The sequence below is a fragment of the Penicillium alfredii genome, assembly GCF_028826965.1.
Source record: "Penicillium alfredii strain IBT 34128 chromosome Unknown utg000010l_segment0_segment0, whole genome shotgun sequence".
NCBI classification, from domain to species: Eukaryota; Fungi; Ascomycota; class Eurotiomycetes; order Eurotiales; family Aspergillaceae; genus Penicillium; species Penicillium alfredii.
The window spans coordinates 723,536-743,235 of record NW_026622707.1 but is presented as its reverse complement, the minus strand read 5'-3'; the positions used below and the strand labels follow the sequence as shown (position 1 = coordinate 743,235).

At 51.6% G+C, this 19,700-nt stretch overlaps 9 protein-coding genes across 9 annotated transcripts; 3 read left to right on the top strand and 6 right to left on the bottom strand.

Annotated features, from left to right (window-relative positions):
* On the bottom strand, positions 1 to 543 carry NUU61_007830 (mitochondrial 37S ribosomal uS19m domain-containing protein; the record flags this gene model as incomplete). The annotated part of the gene is made up of 2 exons (XM_056658355.1): positions 1 to 357; positions 484 to 543. 2 exons carry the CDS (start codon positions 541 to 543, stop codon positions 1 to 3), a joined length of 417 nt encoding a protein of 138 aa, XP_056508648.1.
* Positions 544 to 922: 379 nt separating this feature from the next.
* On the bottom strand, positions 923 to 2,348 carry NUU61_007829 (inositol polyphosphate multikinase; the record flags this gene model as incomplete). Its single annotated transcript, XM_056658354.1, has 2 exons — positions 923 to 2,120; positions 2,263 to 2,348. The coding sequence occupies 2 exons, from the start codon at positions 2,346 to 2,348 to the stop codon at positions 923 to 925; spliced, it is 1,284 nt and encodes a 427-aa protein (XP_056508647.1).
* Positions 2,349 to 3,048: 700 nt separating this feature from the next.
* Positions 3,049 to 4,794, top strand: NUU61_007828 (uncharacterized protein; the record flags this gene model as incomplete). Its single annotated transcript, XM_056658353.1, has 5 exons — positions 3,049 to 3,327; positions 3,393 to 3,478; positions 3,534 to 3,551; positions 3,615 to 3,863; positions 3,945 to 4,794. The coding sequence occupies 5 exons, from the start codon at positions 3,049 to 3,051 to the stop codon at positions 4,792 to 4,794; spliced, it is 1,482 nt and encodes a 493-aa protein (XP_056508646.1).
* A 281-nt stretch (positions 4,795 to 5,075) lies between these two features.
* NUU61_007827 (quinone oxidoreductase family protein) lies at positions 5,076 to 6,279 on the bottom strand (the record flags this gene model as incomplete). Its single annotated transcript, XM_056658352.1, has 2 exons — positions 5,076 to 5,123; positions 5,176 to 6,279. The coding sequence occupies 2 exons, from the start codon at positions 6,277 to 6,279 to the stop codon at positions 5,076 to 5,078; spliced, it is 1,152 nt and encodes a 383-aa protein (XP_056508645.1).
* Positions 6,280 to 7,685: 1,406 nt separating this feature from the next.
* On the top strand, positions 7,686 to 10,046 carry NUU61_007826 (uncharacterized protein; the record flags this gene model as incomplete). Its single annotated transcript, XM_056658351.1, has 1 exon — positions 7,686 to 10,046. The coding sequence occupies one exon, from the start codon at positions 7,686 to 7,688 to the stop codon at positions 10,044 to 10,046; it is 2,361 nt and encodes a 786-aa protein (XP_056508644.1).
* A 340-nt stretch (positions 10,047 to 10,386) lies between these two features.
* Positions 10,387 to 11,285, bottom strand: NUU61_007825 (short-chain dehydrogenase; the record flags this gene model as incomplete). Its single annotated transcript, XM_056658350.1, has 2 exons — positions 10,387 to 11,070; positions 11,157 to 11,285. The coding sequence occupies 2 exons, from the start codon at positions 11,283 to 11,285 to the stop codon at positions 10,387 to 10,389; spliced, it is 813 nt and encodes a 270-aa protein (XP_056508643.1).
* Positions 11,286 to 12,219: 934 nt separating this feature from the next.
* NUU61_007824 (uncharacterized protein) lies at positions 12,220 to 13,951 on the bottom strand (the record flags this gene model as incomplete). Its single annotated transcript, XM_056658349.1, has 2 exons — positions 12,220 to 12,431; positions 12,787 to 13,951. 2 exons carry the CDS (start codon positions 13,949 to 13,951, stop codon positions 12,220 to 12,222), a joined length of 1,377 nt encoding a protein of 458 aa, XP_056508642.1.
* A 2,033-nt stretch (positions 13,952 to 15,984) lies between these two features.
* NUU61_007823 (uncharacterized protein) lies at positions 15,985 to 16,731 on the bottom strand (the record flags this gene model as incomplete). Its single annotated transcript, XM_056658348.1, has 1 exon — positions 15,985 to 16,731. One exon carries the CDS (start codon positions 16,729 to 16,731, stop codon positions 15,985 to 15,987), a length of 747 nt encoding a protein of 248 aa, XP_056508641.1.
* Positions 16,732 to 17,350: 619 nt separating this feature from the next.
* NUU61_007822 (uncharacterized protein) lies at positions 17,351 to 19,583 on the top strand (the record flags this gene model as incomplete). The annotated part of the gene is made up of 6 exons (XM_056658347.1): positions 17,351 to 17,975; positions 18,036 to 18,266; positions 18,326 to 18,352; positions 18,469 to 19,070; positions 19,152 to 19,208; positions 19,287 to 19,583. The coding sequence occupies 6 exons, from the start codon at positions 17,351 to 17,353 to the stop codon at positions 19,581 to 19,583; spliced, it is 1,839 nt and encodes a 612-aa protein (XP_056508640.1).
* Between the last annotated feature and the right edge of the window lie 117 nt (positions 19,584 to 19,700).

The following is a 19,700-nucleotide window of genomic DNA, read 5'->3' as shown; positions in this document are numbered from 1 at the left end:
CTATTTGTTCTTGGACATCTTGTAGGTGAAGCGCTTGCGGGTCCTAAATGTGAAAACAAGCAGGTCAGTCATGTCCTGGTTTCCAATCATCGCCGAAGACACACGTATCACTCTGGGGTTTTCAAATTTTGCAAACCAGCAGAGCAGATATGCCAAACACAAGGGTAATACATACGCAACATATTCCCCGAGTTTCCTCCCGACCATCTCCTCGGTAATACTGAATTCCTGGTATGTCTTGCCGTTGTGCACGGCAAAGCGCAAGCCCACAAAGTTGGGCAGGATCGTTGCGCCGCGCTTTTGCGTGCGGATTGGAGGCGTGCCCGGGGGGGCGGGTTGGTGCGCGGGAGCGCGAGACTAAATCCGGATCAACAGGTTAGTATTTCTTTTCTCCCTTCTTTGCCGATATAATGATGGTTCGGTTCGAATCAGAGTCGAGGTTGTATGGGGGGGTTGGGCATGCTGTAGGCGGGTTTCACGTACGGGACGATGTTCGGGCCTGGATGACGGTGTTAGCAAGTCGGTTTGTTCTTTCTCGTTCATGGGACCTGATTATTAGAGGCATCAATCCCTTACCTTTCCAGACCGATCGGCCCAGCAGGGCGCGTGTGGGGAGCATTGTGGTTGAGGCAGTCCGATGCTTGGATTTCGCGAAAGTTGAAGACGGCCCCGGGGAAGTCTCGGCGGTTGGCTTATGTCAGCCGTCATCAAGCCCTCGGTATACAAAGGCAGTTATACAACATTGCAAGATGTAGATACGAAAAAATAAAGTATATAGACAATATTGGTGGAAAATAGCAAGGCTCAAATGCAGTATGTGGGCTAATTGACAAATGAAAACATGGTCCAATATACTTTCGCCATATGTGAGTCAAGGCCCAACGGCCGCCAGCAACCGTCGGCCCTGTACATTTGGAGGCATTCATGCAGCCAATTCTTCGAACATCTTAACCAGACTGCGAATTCCTTTGAGGATGTTCTCATCCGGGCCCTGCCCAGGCGTCCAATTGGCATGCGCAAAGTCGATCAAGCGGAGGTCATGGACTTTGGGGGTTTCCTCCTCGTCCTCGTCACCCAGATCCGGTATGGGTGCGGTTTGAGGATCGATGCTGATATTGATCGCTTGCTGGGCCCTCCCGTTCCCGAGCTGGACATCAACCAACTCTAATGCTTCCTCGGGGATTTCAAAGTCCTCCTCCTCATCATCTTCCTCCGTGTCCTTGGAGCCGGGCTCCGGGATCTTCTTTTCCTCTTCGAGAGCGTGCTCCATCGCTTCGGGATCCCCCTCATAAACCACCAGAACACTGGAGGAATACATGCGGCTCTCCTCGGACTCGAGGACATGCTGCACGTTCTTCAATTCCTCCGCCAAGCGCCGCGCAACGAGCGTCGACCGATCCTCCCTGCCCGCTTTCGCGCCAGCGAGAAAGGTCTCAAACCCCTGCCTGACGTTCTGATCATTAAAAGACCGTCCATACCACTTGTCGTAGCGCCGGTACCCATCCTTCTCGATGACCTCTCCCTTCGCGCCCTCGGCACCCTCGTATTTGGTGGCGTACGGGTCGGTGCGGTCACCCTCATCGGTCTCGCCGTTATGCCCAGTCCACACTTTCATGCCTGCAATGCGATACCCCAAGCTGGAGCTTGTAGTCTCATTGGACACGGCGTCGAGCTTGTTTCGTTTTGCAGGCGGTGCATCGTCGGCCCATAGCCGCGCCCCGAGTTTCACGTCCAGCACATTCGGCCGCCGGAATCCGCAGGCGACATTCTCCAACACGATTGACAAGCCCGTCTCCAACTTCTTGCCGCCAGAAGGAATCCAACCTTCCTCCTTGGTGGGTGTGGGCGCGGCCTCGTGTGCCGCGGCGGGGGTTTGTGAGGGAGGCTCGACGGAGGTGGTGGCCGAGTCTTCGGGGGTGGGGAGAAATACAGCGCCGGATTCCTGGGCCGCAGCGACCGCCAGCGGTTGCTGCTGTCCAGCAGATGAGAGCGAGCCAATGTAGAGGGGCATGAATTCCTGGAAGGCCGGGTGGAGTGGACTAGACTCGTAGAACGCCACCTCTTGCGGTGTGCAGGGTTTCGCGATCAGCGATCCAGACAAGGTGCAGCGGACACCCTCGCTAGAAGATTACCAGAGGACAATTAGCATTTGCTGAAGTCATCATCAACTCCTCCGCCTCCTGAACCCCACACGCGACACCATCTCAGAGGTGTCCTGAGAGATCGTCGCGTAGCTGGCATTCAGCGGGAATAAGTACTTACTGTCCGGCGGCAACATGATCAAAGGGGACCAGGTCATCACTGCCTAGCTGTGGTGTCTTCCGACTCTCTGATTTCGAGGGTGGCATCTTGAGGGGGGATTGTGCTGCGACCCGGCGAGCAAGTCCCGTCACAGCATTCCGGATGACTCAAGTAGGAATCGAGGAACTTAAGACAGCAAAAGACGAAAAGTAGACAATGGTAGTGTGGAAACAACTTTGAAACAAGGTCGAAACAACGTGAAAGTAACGTGAAAATAACATGAAAATAATATGAAATAATATGAAATAATATGAAATAATATAAAATAACGTGGGAGTAATATGGAAGTAACGTGGAAATAGGGAGAGCCTAGTGGGGCTGAAAAGGCCGGGGAAAGGAGTAGGCGAAAGAGGGACCATCAGTGCTTATCTCCGATCTGCGAAAGCCGCTATACTCTAACCTTCCTACCTATATACTTCCTCTGCTTCATACCTTAACTTCTCGTTACTTTTTCTAGTACCGCTGATTAAATTTCTCTTATTCAATAAATACTTATTTTTGACCGTCTGCCTCTTAACTACTCAGCTACAATAATTATTAGCGCCACTCTCACGATGTTTGCGCGCGTACTTCCAGGCTGGGTCTACTTTTCGCTAGACAACCTTGGATTCCTAGGCCTCTTAGTATTTATTGCTCTTCATCATTCACCTTAGTGCTCCTTCCTACTCATACTTTAGTCTGTCATCATCCTTCATTCTTTACCTCAACTGCATTCTACCTTCAAAAGAAACGGCCAGCTGCCTCAACATGGACGGCCCAGCAAAGCCTATTGTGACGTGGGATGCCTCAATCCCCCGTCACTCTGGAGCTCCAACTGCAAACCAGGAACCCAAAACCTCCCCCAAGACTGTCCAGGACAATGATGTGGCGGGCCCAATGATCAAGACTCAGCCCGATCCCAGATCCGGAGTTGATCCCAACTCGCTGGAAGATGAAGACCATACCAATTCAACCATGCCAGATATCCTCGACGTGAAGGCAAAAAAGAGGAGCAGAAAAAGACGGCCCAAGAGCAAGCGAGGCCAGGTAAGATACACTCTGTGACAGATGTTTTCTCACACTCCCGTCACTAATTTCTGTTCTTTCAATAGGGCAAGCCCACTGGATTCGAGGACTTCTATGCCGATGCTCCTGTCACTCCCGAAGAGTATGAGGAGCTTTGTGAGCTCTATGACCCGTAAGTGGGCCTTGCGCTTGGTAATGGAAACATATTTACTAACTTTGTCTGGCAGTGAACTTCCCTTCATCATGTGAGATGCTTGGACAACGAATTGAAGACATCAGCAATTCAGCAACTAATTACCCTTCTACAGCCGAATTGACGAGGCCTTGAGCCGCTACCAATCCCAGCGCCGCTTCGAGAATGATAGAAGCAGCATCTTCGTGAAGTACCTGAAATACGGCGGTGTCAATGTCGGCCCCAAGCCGTTTGCCGGCGTGACTCCGCAAGAGTTGAGAGACATGGACAAGGAAGATGCCATCAAGGCACGCAGTCAGACCGGCGTTCCATTCAGCCAGATGAATCTCGATGTGGATTTCCATGAAGTGGTGCGAGGCTTCCTGTAAGTACAAGGATTCCTGATAAACTACATGCATCTCGGCATGCTATTCCTGGAAACCGTTCGGCTAACCTCAATCCCCAGCACCTCCTTTTTTCCGGCATATTTCCATCCGGAATCCCTGGAAAAGATCAAACTTGCAACAGTGACCATCCGCAATTTTCTGTCATACCTGCTTTACCATGACGTGTGCCCCGAATACAAGGAGAACATCGACAAGGCCTGCAAGGCCTGTGACCTGGCCACCGTCGAGCTGTGGAAGAACCAGCAGTTTGTTGCCGAGGGTCCAGGTAGCTTTAACCAGGCCTGCGCCACACTTTACGGCGGGTATTCTTTCAGTGTCCCAGGCGATGGACAGGACTGGATTCCCGAAAGACGACAGCCGATTCCTGACGACTTTGCGCGCAAGGTAGTCAAGTTTGCGCTCGCGGTCTGCAGCTCCCGTCAGCAAATGACTCGATTCCAAATCCTGGAGAGCAACGGCACTCTGCGGGGCATGCAGATCCCGGATATCAATGGCTTTGAGATCATCTCCATCGTATGGCCAGACCCCGAAGTCTATGCTTGTTACAAGGGCTCTGCCCCAGATTTAATTCCCCTCGGCAAAATCCAGGTCAGGTCTTTCCAAGATCCCGCGAAGCCTGATTTCGACCTGAGTCCTCGGGAGCGCCGGGACTGGAATCAGGGCATGGCCCCCGCGTATGAGTTTGAGTTCCTTCTGGAAACTAATCTGCTTGCTCACTGCTACCCCGGAATGAAGGTCAATGCGTCGGTATGGCAGCTGAACTGTGGGCTGTTCTACTTTGATGCGGTCGAGTCTGCTTTTGCGTCTTTCTATACGGTGCTCCCCAACGATCTGATGATGGGCTGGAAAGAGCCAAAGAGTCTTCCTCCCAAGAAGGTTGACAAGATGCAAGAGGAAGAGTCTTGGTAATACTGTGGGGTTATGACATGCCAGGACAAGGAGTCGATGGGCGAGGAGTGATGCAAAACTCGCGCAGATCTCGTGCAGTCACAAGGATTGAAAAGAAAAGAACAAAAGAAAAAAAAAAAAAAAAAAACAATCGAGAGAGGGAGAGAGAGAGCCATAAATCAGAGCGAGTTATGAAAAAATTTATAGATATTCATGCTTTTGAGTTACAAAGCCAGAATTGTAGCATCTCATTGCAAGGTATTGACATCTATGTACTTATTTTGATCCACGCTCTCCCAGATTCAGGGCTTCAAAAGAGGCTTTCCCATGGTCTTTCTCCCTTCGAGATCCTGTAAAAATAGTGAGCATAATTGCAGAAAAATGAAGTATGTAGCCACATACAATGTGCACTTGGGCAATCTGCTCGAGTGGGTAGACCTTGTGGATCTTAGTCTTGAGCTGACCCGACTTCAGCAGGCTGAAAAGCTCGTTGGTGTAGTATTCAAACTCCTCCCGGGTCTCAATATACCCAAAGAGGGTGGGACGAGCAACCTTGACGCACTTGGGGGAGAGTTTCCTAACAAAAAGCTCATCAGCATGACTGTCCATCTGGTATAGTTCCATACAAGGAGAATGATCATACGGAAGAGGTAGAGGAGGCACCGGCCCGCTCGCATTGCCAAACCAGATGATGGTGCCCTTGCGCTTGACAGCCTCCAAGCTGCCCTCCCAGGTATCTTGGCCGACGGAGTCATAGACGACATCGACGCCACGGCCTCCTGTCGCCTCCTTGACCTTCTTCACCCAGTCCTTGCCCTCCTCGCTGCGGTAGTCAATGACCACATCAGCACCCAATCCCTTGACAAGCGCACACTTCTCAGGTCCACCAGCAGTACCAATAACCTTGGCACCGATGGTCTTGAGGATCTGAGTCATGAGGAAGCCAGCGCCACCAGCAGCCGCATGGACAAGCACCCACTCGCCCTTCTGGACGGGGTAAGTCTCCTTGACAAACGAGAGCACCGTCAAGCCGCTGAGGAACGAGGCCATGACCTCCTCGTCGCTCACCCCATCCGGGATCTTCACCGTCTTGGCCGCCGGCACCGCAGTGTACTCAGCGTATCCGCTGGTCGCCAGCCAGGCCACGCGGTCTCCGACCTGGAACCCACTGGCATTGGGTCCCACTGCCGCGACGGTGCCGGCACCCTCGCGGCCCAGCACCTCGGGCTTGGCTGAGGCATACAGCCCTGTGCGGAAGTAGGTGTCAATGAAGTTGACGCCAGAGATATTGTTCCGCACTAGCAGCTGGCCCTCCTGTGGGGTTGGCACCGGGTATGCTGTCTGGAACTGCAACACCTCCGGGCCGCCGGTCTGCTCGACCACGACGGCCTTCATGGTGGTGGGGAGGGACATGGTACGGATAGGCGTATGCGTGAAAGGTCCTGGTGCGAGTTGGTTGCGAAGAACCGTAAGACGAGGCGTACTGCGCAGAAACGAGCGAAGCATGTCAGAATCGCAAGGACAAGAGGGGGGAACTCATCGGAGTGGATTGCATCAACAGGCATTTGTCATCTCCCCGCAGTGCGGGTTCTTCCCGCGGTGCTTCATTTTGGAGAGTTGATTTGATTTCTATATTTAGTTGCTTGTTTTTATCTCTTTCTGGATAATTCTATTGATATACCAATTCCCTCGAATGGTGCTTATCTCAGGGCCTGAGCCATTGCATGAAGCAGAATTGCTGCAGTGGATTGTCAAGCCTCGGTGACGCCATTCCCATCTGCATCGAGCCGATCGGGGCCAAATCCTCGAGCTTCCTTCAACATCATCCTCTTGCGGCGCCTCGCGAAACTAGGATGCCTTGCGGGGGGTAGTCACGGTACCATTGGGGCTTATAATGGCTCTATTATAACAATGCCCGGATGATGCACCTCCAGCCACTCCCATCCCTCCGGAGACTCCTCAGACAGGGGAAGCCTCCATTTGCAACGGCCGTGCCGTGATCCGCCTCCACGAGGCCTGTCAGATCTGCCGCCGGTGTGTTTTGGGGGCTCATCAGCGACTCAGAGCAACGAGATGCAAGCCACCCGAGCCCATGAGGGACTAAAGCGCCCCGGCCCGTCAGCGATCCATTGCAAGACGCTATATCTGTTGGCCCCGATGCAAGTGCCAATGTGTTTTGCATCATTCATCGCATCCTTCAGGGTCATGCCAGTCATGCCACGGCTATACCCGGATTTCCCCCGCGCAGTGCGAGCCACGAGTGTCCGTGCTGATGTTTCCAACATCTTACGAAGCCTCTCTCTCCAAACATCTATGGATCCTTCGCCCCCAAGGAATAGAATGATCCCCGCTATTCTGGCCGACCTCTGTTGTCAGTGGTCGTGTCGTTCTATATAAATCTATTGAAACACAACCCCCCAGTAGTTGGGATCCGCTTTGACTCCGATTGATTCAGGGCCCCATAGCCACACCCGTGGGGTGTGGCTCTCTCGACTGGCCCCTTTGTTTCGTTGCCCCCCTGTTTCAACTATATCAACAAACAAAAAAAGAAAAAGGGAAACAAGGCACTCGTGATTCTTCTTCGGCCTGATGCTATTTCTGGTGCTTCGCCCAATCGCTGGTGCGGCCCTATCAGGGCTCTCTGCCCAGGATGGTGCCCGATACTGTACACCAATACTTATATACCCTGGCACACCCGGGTACCACGCACTGAAAAACTCCCTTCTTTGATGAATTTGCTTTGAAGTAAAAATCTCCTCGGGGCTCATTGTTGCCCTCTTCTTTCACACCCGAGTCCGACTATTTTAAGACTATGAACAACATATCCCGAGACCATTCCTCTCTACACTTCATCGCAACAGGTTAACGCTATTTACTCTGTCTGTGTGCGATTCCAAAACTATTAAGCAACCATGCCATCTTCCCGCCGAAGCATAAGCACACGTCCCCCATGGCCTCCGGCGCCTCGCGTCGAGGACGAGGTCGAAGCCCTGTCCCGCGAGCTCCATGGAATGTCCAAACTCGGCGATAAGCCTGGGCTTGAGGGTACCTGTGCAAGAGGCACGGTGGACCAGCATCCGGTGCTTGTCACAGCCGAGAACTCTGTTGCATCCTCCAGCCCTCCCAGCGTCCCAAGTGTGCCTGGCCTGGGCAACGTTTCTTCCGACGACAGCACGGGGCCAGCCACGCCGCCGGGGAGTTTCCATGAGCCCGTGTTTCCCACAACCTCCAGATCTCAGTCGGTCCACCGCCCTAGGTCTATGTCATCGTCTACTTCAAGCAAGATGCATGGTCGAGCGCAGGTTCACCAACAGCCCAGTCGTCAGCCCAGTCGTGAGCCGAGCGCGCGCCGCGATCTGCGTCCACCTTCTAGTTCTTCTAGGGAGAGCTATTTGAGCCGGGATGGAGAACCGGTACAAATTGCGCCTCATGATTCACGTGGAAGAGCTGCTTCCGAACGTTCATGGACTCAAGGCTCTCAGGGCTCTCAAGGCCCCATGTACAATCAACCCTCCCTTTACCCACCCAAGGCGCCGTTGAGTCGTTCGAACAGCGCACGCTCACGTTATGGTCCCTCTTCTGCGGCCTGTTCGACTGCAAGCCAGAACAGCTCGGGGCCAAGGTCTGGATATCAATCCGATTTAACCACCGCTCGCAGCCGACCATTGTCTCACGGACCTCCACCGTCCGTATCTACCGTGTCTACGAGAGTGCCCGAAACACTACCCACCCGTGGCAGTGGGTCTCCACCGTCCGTATCTACTGTGTCTATGAGAATGCCCGAAACACTGCCCCCTGGGCCTACTCTTGCAGAGCGGATTGAGGAAAAGCTTCGCCAGCGACAGGAACGCCGCGAGTCGGGGTCTATGTCGGACGCCGAGTCACGGGCCCGAGCTGCAAGCGTGAAACCTCCTAGCACAGTGTCGGGCAACTCAAACCGTACATCAGCACCCTCTTTACCATCACAAGAAATTTACCGTGCCACGAGTCAGCGCTCCTCATATTCACGCCCTCGAACTGCATCAGTCCCTGTTCCTCCCGGCGGGTCCGGGATACGATCATCGTCGGGAACTCGGCAGCCCTTGAGGCCTGGGTCCTCTGATGAGGTCCAGACAGTGTTAAGGCGACACACCACCCCACAGTCCGCCTCAGACAGGTCGCAGGCTCAATCTGTACAGAGCAGCCAGCCCTCCACTGCATCCAGTCGACCAACAAGCATGTCCAGTGCACCACAGCAGGCCTCCAACCCCGCAGGGCTATGCGTGTCGCCATGTCCACGATCCGTCCCCGTGGCAGGCTATCAGGACTGGTATACCCTCAGGGGGCTCCCACACCTTGACATCTGCCCATCGTGCATGAACCAGGTCGCACACTCCCGCTACCGCAACTTCTTCATCCCAAGCCTGGTGAAACCCCCAAACCAAAAGACGCGATGCGCATTCGCCAACCCTTGGGCACGACTGGCATGGGCGCAGATGATCAAGAAGCAGCACGACAGCCTCGAGATGCTATATCAAATGACACGCCCGCCTCCAGGGGCACGGGGCTGTCCCGGCCGCATCGCCAGCGAGCAAAACTGGTACCGCATCGTGGACCCAGACACAGGTAAATACCTACCACGCTTCCAAGTCTGCGGCAGCTGCGTGCGCAACGTGCGCATCCTCATGCCCAGCCACCGAGAAACATTCGAAGCAAGTCCCGAGCCCCAAGCACGAGTCTGCAACTTCCTCACTAGCAGCCCCCGCTTCGTGCAGTACATCGACCTCCTCGACGCCGCCGCTTCGCGCGCCGACGCCAGCTCAACCCGCTCTCGCCCGGACCCGCGTCCGTTCATCGCCTACGCGCGGCGCAAGGTCGTTCTCCGCGACTGCCCGCGCGACAAGCCCGTCCTCACCACCTGGCACTACATCCCGTCGCTGCCGGAGCTCTGCGTCTGCGAGGACTGCTACGACGAGGTCGTGTGGCCGCTCGCCAAATCCCGTCGGCCCATCGCCCGCATGTTTTCGACTGCTATGCGCCTGCTCCCCGGCGACGGGCCCAACAACTGCCGCGAGGCGAGCTGCCAGCTGTATTCGGCACGCATGCGTGCGCGTTTCCGGGATACTGTTGACCGGGATGATTTCGCTGCGCTGCGCTCTGTGACGCTGCGCCGGTTCGAGGCGGAGCGTCGGTTCCGCGATCGCGCGGATGAGCTGCTTGATGCTGAGGGAAGGGGCTATGATTGCAATGAGGAGATGAGGAAGGCTATTGCGGAGTGGCGCCGCTGGGAGTGAGGCTGGGCCTCTCTCTCTCTCTCTCTCTCTCTCTCTTTTTATGTACATTTACGCTTTGCCTTGTTGGGAGTTCTGTATAGACTATGGGACTCATCTTTTAGAATTGCATACGCCGATCCAAGCATACTCAATAGAATTTCTTCTGTTATTTGGTTATTTGCTGCTCGTGTCTCTTTTCGTAGACAGATAGAATGTATGCAGGTAGTCTGCTCCATAACTTGGGTAGTCTTACATCCCTCAACCTAGAATAACCTTCAGAGTTCTTAAGTAAAAATATTAAAAAGCTACCCATGGATCTATTCTTTGCGCGTATCTAAAAAATTATCTAACAGATGACAGATCACGCCTCTTTCGCATAGTCCGTCAACCTAGAAATAGGACCCCAAGTATCCAAGAAATCCAAAGTACCTTGACACTTATCCCTAACAACAGCCTCACAGTCACTCCCCAAAACAATCCGCGCAGGCAATTCCTTCCCCTCCGCCACGCCCGACGCCGTCAGGATATCAAGCAAAACAGCGACGCCCTTTCGAACATCCCCCGGCTGTGTGCCATCCGCAGTAAGCAAGAAACTGCGCAGCATCCCAGACGGTGTACTCTGATTCTCATAAGCAGGGATCCGAGCTTGCGTCGAGACCTTAGCACCGGCCTTCAAAACCCCCCGTCCGGAAATATTTGGCTCGACAACCGTCACGCGGATATCAAAGGGTGCAAGCTCTGCTCCCAGTGACTCCGCCAGCGACGACATACAAGCCTTGGTCATGCCGTAGAACGCATAGCTCGCGCCGCCTTGCCACGAACCCAGACTCCCGAATGTCGCGATCGTGGCGCGCGGCCGGGTTTCTGTCACCGGCTGCGCGCGCAGATATGGCAGAAACGCGCGGATCGTGTTGACTGTGCCGAAGACGTTCACGTTGAATTTCTGCTGCACCTCTTCGGTGGTCGCTTCCTCGACCGTGCCCTCGAGGATATACGCTGCTGTGTTGATCAAGTAGTCGATGCGGCCGTAGGTCTCTGTGGCTTGCTAGGCGATCTTTTCAATCTGCGCGAGCGGGGCTGTCACGTCTAGTGCGAGCGTGTGTGCGCGCCCTGCGACTAGAGGTCTGCGACCTTGGTTAGGTCGCGCGGTGTGGCGATTACACGGTGGCCGCGTTGTAGGGCTGCGCTGGCGATTTCGTGACCGAAGCCTGAGCTGGCGGTGGTGATGAACCAGACCGGTATAGCTGAGTTCGATGCCATGGTTTTGTGTGTGCTGTGTTTGTTCCACAGGTCCTGTGTGGGGGGAGTCAGAGATATGGATCTGTCTGTGGTTTGACTTGACGGAGAGGAGGTCTCAATCAGGTTCCGAGTGTTGCTCTCGCGGGAAAAGAGGGCAATGTGGTCGACTTATACTTCAAATCTCTCTCACTTTTGGGCCCCCAACCCCAGAATCAGGTCTGTGGGGCTGTTTGGGTATCAACTGGTTTATTTAGAGTGTACCAGTCCAAGTATCCACATTCAATGAAAAACACTGTGTTTTGGACCTCTTCCGGATTCTCGTAGTGGCTTAAATTTGGCCTTTTTAGCTGATGATAATTCGTTCTCGTTCTATTTGAGTGGAGCTTAGGAGTTGAATCTACTCGGTTTGAAGGAGTAGGAAATTTCCTAGGTTCAAACTATTCTCCCGTGCGCGCCTCCCATAGTTTGAGTGCCTGTAGCCTTACCCGGAGCTCCGGCATATCATCAATCGTCATGACCTTGCCGTGTATGCGAAGAAGATAGCTGGCAAGAATGTCATTTCGACAGATCTTCTGTTGTTTTATCCAGTCCTGGAAAGTGACATCCCGAGGATTGGCCTCGTAGTTAATCCTGTTAGGGAAATCAATCGGCCTCTCCTTGTTTTCCTCCCACCGGCGAAAGCATCTCCCACATAGGATCCTTCCGTGGCTTTCATTGCCCAATGGGTCTTCTGGGAACAGTCTCCAACGCCGTGCCCACAGAGCTTGGCATGTCTCGCACCGAATTTCAAGCTCCTTGAGGTGGTGAACTGTCACTCGATGGCATCGATGGTTCTTGATACACTTATAGCACGCGTTGCAGTACCATTGCTGCAGGATTTGGCACCAGAGCTTCCTGGTATTGTTGTTGAAGCTCACTCCACAGTTCAAGCAAGTTGATCTATCGCGTTTGTGTTTCAAATCGTCGTCCACTGTTTCATCATCATAGCATTGCTGACAGGTCCGGGGGGCAGGCCACAGAGGAGAATCCGTCGTACCACATTTGTGACATCGATAACACCCCAAAACTCGCGCAAGTCGGTCCTCTGCTCTCCGAAGTTCCTTGGAGCATGCAGCACACCAGTAATTGCCTGTCGTTTTCCCCTCGGAGCCTCGAACTGGTACCCACCTAGACGTTTCCGTCGTCTCACAATTCAAGCAAAACTTTCCATCCCTTCTCCGCAGCCAAACCTCTTCGGGGCGGTCATTCCCTTGGGTCAAGAGCCAAGTATAGCAAGTATTGCACAAAGCGAGTCCATCAATTGTCGGATGCCACCTCCAGCGAGAAGATACTGTTATCTCGCAGTTTGAGCAAGGTCCATGTTTTGGGGCTCGACGACTAAAAAGAAATGACGGCCTATCGGTCGCAATCCTGCGCCTATAGGTGTAACATGCGCGGCACAAATAAATTGTCGCCACATCGGAGATAACCATATCGTAGTACCACGCTAGGCTTTGGTTAGTCTTGCAATTTCGGCACTGACGTCTCCGGGGTCGGTCTCTGACTGCTTGTTTGGTTGGTAAAGCCTTATTCAAAGGACGCAGATGGGTTCGCGGAATACCACATTGATCAAGGGCTTTGAAATATTCTTCAGGTCCCACGCCATATCGGATACGAAAGGAGTTGGGATCAGGAGGAAGATAAGCGTCCAAGAACATGACTATCACCGTCTCCAAAAGGCGAATGAGCCAGCCATCATCTGCGCCCAACACTCCAATTTCTGGGATCTGCGTTGGAAAGACAGCCACCACGCGAAAGTTTGGTTGGAGGCTATCTTCCTGTATGACTTGTTGGCGATATGGTCTTTTACCGCTGTTCTTGTATTTGATCTCTTTCTCTTGGTGACGGACACGATTCTCAAGATCATGTGTGCTTGAACCAGCATACACAGAGTCAACAACTTGGGACTCGGGACCATTTGTATCATTGACGACGACAGTGTCCGTTGCATCTGGCTGTTGAGGCTCGAGCCTTCTTGCGCAGTTGAGGTACACACCGACGCAATCCTGGCATGATTTGTCGACCTCGGGAAGGGACAGCAAGTGATCAGTGGTAATTCGATCGTAACGTAAAGCTGCTCGGGTAGAGCTCGGAATGATTTGCTGGAAAATCTTGAAGATCGTGAGAGGTGATGAGCGACTCATGGGAATGATGAAGGCCAAATTTATCCATCCACTCTCCGTAGACGATGTACCCTCCTCTTTTGATTGTCTAGCTTTCCCAGTCAGGAATTCAACAGCCTTTTGCATTCTGTCGTCACAAGTCTTGATTCTCTCTGCTTCACTGGGGTTTTTTACCACACCTAAAAGAGTAGGAGATTCATAGCCGTGGTGTGTTTTTTTATCTTCGGGTTCATCTTCGGGGTTTTCTCTTTCACTGTCAAACTCATCGAGTTCTTCGGGGACTAGATCGAGTGTTTGTGGAATAAAATCCTCGTCATTGAAGTTTTCAAATAGTGGATCGTCGAGGACAATATCGCTTACGCTTGGGGTACTGTTCCCTTCTTTGGCGGCAGCTGTAAACTGATTTTGCTCATTCCTTTGAGTGGGCAATTTCCTCCGCAACGGTATCGTTTCGGAACAAGGCAGGTCCGTGTCGTGGGTGGCCTTTTTCTCTGTAATGGAGTTGAGCTTCCTTCGCTTGGTCATGTTGGTTGAAGATCCATGGATGGCTTATGAGCAAATCAGCTTCACGTTTCGGTGTAAAGAGACGGCTTCAGGCGAGAGCTTGCTTGAAAAATCACCTTCGTAATGAAGGGTCAAGTAGTCAGGAGACGAAGCAGGAGCAGGTGAGGTATCGAAGTTCGATTGCGGGTGCTCATGACAAAGGAAATCTTGAAGTTTGATTGTTTAAGAAAGCACTTTTGCGGCAGTGCTATGGTCCTATCCGATAATTTAAAATGTCTATGGATTTAATTCCGTGGTTGAAAATTTACTAGTAAAGGTTATACGAGTTGATAAGGCATAACTGACAATTGTTGAAAGAGTAGGCAATGTTAAAACATGATCATTAATTTACAGCTGAGTAGGAAAGGGGGCAGGCAAGTAGGTAATTGGACGGAGAAGAAATCTACATATGAGAGCAGTAACGAAAAATAGACCAGCAAGGAGTAAAAGCAAAAAGTGTAAGGAGAAAAAAATTCGACGCCGGTGAGATTCGAACTCACGCCCACGAATGGACGGGATTAGCAGTCCCGCGCCTTAGACCACTCGGCCACAGCGTCTTTTCATAGCAGGGTTTGAGGAATAATAGCCCATGTAGTACGCTAGCAAAACTAAAATTAGCTAGTACAGAGACTCTAGGGTTGTCTCTATACTACCTCTAAGGCGGGTTGGGTATATTATAAAGTTTATAGTCGATAAAGAGTCTATTGACCTGAACTACTAATAGTAGAATTTACTTGGTTTATTTATAATACAAAGGGAGAAGGAGGAGCAAAAAAAAGAGAGAAAAAAAACGGCGGCTGGTTACTGCTGCTGTATAGCATAGCGGAAGAAAAACGGAAGAAAAATAAACGACACCACAGGGATTCGAACCCTGGCTCACGAATGAATACGGTTTGCTGATTAGCAGCCATACGCCTTAAGACCACTCGGCCATAGTGTCCATTTGTTGTGTTTGCACAAATCTGCTAATTCAATTTCATTTACGATTTTTGACGAATATATTTGACTACTACACAACCACTTTTTTTTTTTTTTTATCTGTATTCCTATTCAAACGTAAACCCATGGTTTTTCAGAGGGCATACTAGTCAATTTAAGCATTAGAATATTATTAGTGGCCTCTCAAAGAATAACTGTCATCTAAAGGTGGGGGAGATATATATTTTTCGACCCCAGGGAGCTGAACTTGGAATTTCGAACGCGACCAAATAAACAGACCGTTTCCCACATGGCTCTAGACATCCTGGGCATAATTTCCATTAGGCTCAGCCCGTAAATGCCACCTATACTTAGAGACAACTACATCCTATCCATTAGCATCCCGACCATGTCTATTCTGCAATACAGGCATCACAGGCTTCATGAATCACCAAGTAAATTTAGCTCTCCGCGGCTCGTGTTGGACACATTCTGCATTAGTGCTATTCTCCGCCAAGGAATATTGGGGTCCATTGCAAGCCAAAAGAACCATGCCAAGATGCTGGCACCAAAAATAGGCCTTTAGCAGCCGGTACTTGAATTAGTTCGGGGAATCTCCAAACCCTAGCATCCCTTCACAAGGCTCTAGAGGGATGCTGACCTCGGATTTTAGTTTGAGGTAAATCGTCCGAAATGAATTGTACTCCGTGGGGTGGTATCCAAAAAACCTCCATGTTATCATCGAGAAAGCCACAGTTTCCAGGGTTCTCTTGGTAGGAAAGACCAAACCCCAGCAAGAGCGGGGTTTATAATATAAGACTCCAAGGATATAGGGCTGTTGCGCAAAATAAAAATAAAAATAAAAAAGCATAGAGAAAGAATAAAAGAGAAGAAAGAGAAGAAGGAGAAGAAGGAGAAGAAAGAGAACCAGTCTTTAAAATCCGATATTTACTCTTTACTATGCTTCCTAATCCCACACGAGCGAAGCGAGGGTCAGCGGCTGGTATCTCATTAAATCCCAGGTCGTTATTCATAGGCAGTCTCGAGACATCAAACACAGCGTCAAGTGTGATTCCAAGACTGTAGCAAGATTCAAGTCAAAGGGCCCCACCACAAGTTGGAGCATCGTCCAACTTCTTCTTTCGTACCAGTTGGGATGGCTGCTGCGATAGATCCTGGAGGGCTGAACATTTCGTCAAATCCGCACAAAAGACAGCGCCCAGTTTCTCGAGGGCCTTGCAACGCTCTTCCATAGTGAGCGCATTCCGGACTGTCGCCATCCCAGGCGGAAACAGTGCATCTCCCTCGATCGCTAGAACCCATACGCCGCCGTTTTCCGGAAATGCGATCTGGCGATGGATCGACAAGGCGGGCTCAAACTCGTGCAGTTCATGGCATTCGCCTCCGACCCAGAGGTCGTCTGCAGACTGCGTATACCAGGATCCGCCGAACGGCCGCAGTTGATCGCAGAACTTATCCTCGTCTGCTTGGTTCCAGGATCGCTCGGTGGATTCGAACCGGTTGATGTTCAAGTGTTGTAGCTCCAGCGGGCCTAGCTCGGCCATCCAGATGCCACCCGAGGATGGGTAGCATGCTACTTGGCCGGTATAGATGTCATAGCGGGTAATAGGGAGCAAGCAGTTGTGGGTGGGAGATGCAGTGCTGTCACTCCCAGATGAGCTGTCCGTATCTGGAGAGAGGGGACTTTGACGAGAGGAGTAGATGAAACTAATAAGCAGGGCAAGTAATAGAACCAGACCCGCCCAGAGGAATTTGATGATCGTGGACGATAACCGAGTTGGGCGAGCCCTTTGGGGCTGATTTCCGGGGTTGTCCAGGTTCATCGATGCCACGTTGTGTGGAGGGTTTGTTTTCTGCAAAGAAAAGCACCTGAAATTCCAGATAGCTATTGTAGTATGTTCAGTCTGGGGGCCAAATGATGGATTCAAAAGGCCAAGTGGTGCCGGCTCTTGGCTTGACTCAGTGAACCCTGCGCCAAGACCCTCCGGCCTCAGCCTTAGGCGCCCTGCCGCTTGGCGAGCACTACAGCAACGCTAGCTATTATTAGAGGCCTATCAGATCCTGACAGACCCTAACAGACCCTAACAGACCCTGCTATTTGACTGGAAGGATTGTTAGCATAGCGGGGACCTGCACTGGCTAGGGTCTCGTTAATGAGACCGGCAGCTTACAGCACTGAATTGGAATGTTTGGATGTGACGATAGTTGAACGGGCCAATGGTTCAAAGGATTTCGAGTACGAGGTGCGTTTTTAGTTCGACGCCTCTTTATGCAGCACTAGCTGATTTTTTTTTATTTTACTTGATTAGGGGCAGAAAGATTGAGTATATTTAGAGTGTTTTAATCATACCGACCTTCTACTATACGCAAGGTATTGAGTAGGGTAAACTATATAAGGGACTACTATCCGTCTAGAGGAATTAGCACACAGCAACCGACAAGATGATTCTTCCTCAGTTATCTCTTCTCATTGTGTCCTCCCTGCTCCTGGGAGCCACCCAGGCTGCCCCAGCCTCCAATACCACCATCAAGACTCGAGACGATGGTGATGATGTCCATGCAGAATGGACATGGCTACACTTCCAAGACTGCAGCTCCTCCCAACAGAAAGCCATCAAGCAAGCCCATACAGATGCAGTCAAGATGGCAGAACATGTCAAAGAAATCGACTTTGGAAACGACCCGGGCGCCCTGGAATACCTGGGTCCCAGCCCCATGAACAAGGCCTGGCAGGGGAATATCAAATCGGTATATGAGCATATTTCCACCTTCCAACTGAATGGGTTCTGGCCAGGCTATCGCATGAATGCTCGATGTGGCAATAGCAACGACGCCAAGTACAGCGGCAGCAGATGCTCCCGGGGAGTGACTGCCTACCAGTGGAACACGAAAAAAGATGCCAAAGACCCCAATACGGCTCCCCCCTACAACAAGGCTGATGCCGTGTCCAACATGCATTTCTGTGATATCTTCTTCAACTACAAGAAGTTGGATGACACCATCAAGGACCTGAAGGACATAGATGATTTCCGATGGCGATATGATTTGGACAAGTATAGGAACCAAGGTAGATCAAGGCCCCCTTGACTCGCCATTTGACACCAAGTACCTGGACTGACATACATAGCGTATATCATACTCCACGAGATGATGCATGCCACGGTGATGACGTACAAACAAAACAAAAACCGCCGAATTACAGACATGACTATGCACGTGTACGAGTACAAGAAGCGAAGCAGTGACCGTGGATATGATCGCAAATTGGTGAAGATGGACGCATACAAAGCTCTGCCTTGCAAAATTCTCGCGCGGACGGCGAGACAGGCCATTGCGGAGGAAGCCATCACTATGAATGGTTAGTTTCATCTATTTTCTCTCTGTGGGTATTTCTCTTGCTAATTGTTTTCTCTTCAGCGGACAATTATGCTCAGTATGCTCTGGGTATGTATAACCACCTCAAAGATTGACTATCTAGACCATCACTAACAAAAAAAAAAAAAAAGCAAAGTGGGTGCAATCGAAGCTAGATGGCAACCAATACCCATGGCTACCCCTAGCCGACAAAGAAGCCCATGATTGGATGACGAGATCATCAGCCGTTTTCTTGACCAGCGACAACGGGACCTTTGGTATCAACCAAGACCGCCTCGACCAGTTCACACAGAGCAGCGAAGGTGCCGAAGTCAGCGATATCGTTGGTCAGGATGTCGGGGAGCTGTCAAATAAAGCCGACTCCGAGACCCTCTCGCCCGACTCAGACTACCCTGAATCATTCAGAAGCGAGATGGAGGCGTTCAGCAAATATTACCATGTCCCGGAACCCAAATGCGCTCGCCAGGGCGATGCACCCTCGGACCGATCCCCCTTCACCACGTCCGAGGCCGATGAGAAGATCAAGGATTTCTGCAAGGACGAAGGTTTCTGGGATACGGTGTTCACTCCCCCGATTAACCAAGGCACGGGGCAGACCAAAGATGGAAAGGGCAAGGCCCTTGGGGCCAGTGGCGATTTCAAAATCAATGACGGCAAAGACAAACTGTGGATCGGTGCTTATTTCGCCGGCGGCGGCTGTACGGGCTTCACTACCTGGCCTCCTAAGGGCAAGGGACTCCGCGACACAGATCTCTGCATTGACCGACTCCGGACGATTATGAACAGCGTAAGTGGTGCTTCTGTTTCTCTACTTCTGCCTGCTTGTCAGCTATGCCATGTGTGAAATAATCTAACATGGAACAAACAGTGCGATACAGACACAACGGACAAGAAGTATGGTGGGAGTCTCAAGGAGACCTGCTTGGTATGTGAACCCCCCAAAAAGCAAAATTGTTTCCCCCTGTCCCCTATTCTAACGATATCTCTTTTCCCTGGCATACAGGTCTACCAATTGATGGCAGTGGGCAGCGACAACTCCGACCCTACAGGCGTTGGCTCCAACGGGGACCACGGAGACATCAAATGTAAGGATACCGACACGTCGATCCTCGGAAGCCATTATGACAACACCTGCACTTGCTGGTTTGAGAAGCTGCCGGACCAAACAGAGATCTTCGGCATGCCCAAGAAGGGCGACTGTGACTCTATGGACTTCCGGCCTGCATGGAGCTTTTCGGAGGATCCTGATTATCGACCAGAAAATATCCAGCCGACTGTCACCATGACAGCAAGTCCTTAGAGAATGGGCCAAAGTTATGGTGTTGGGTGTGGTTCCGGGGGTGCAAATAATTGTTGAGATTTGTAATATAAGAATATATGACCGTGGTGAAAGAATCCCCTCACCTTCATTCAGCTA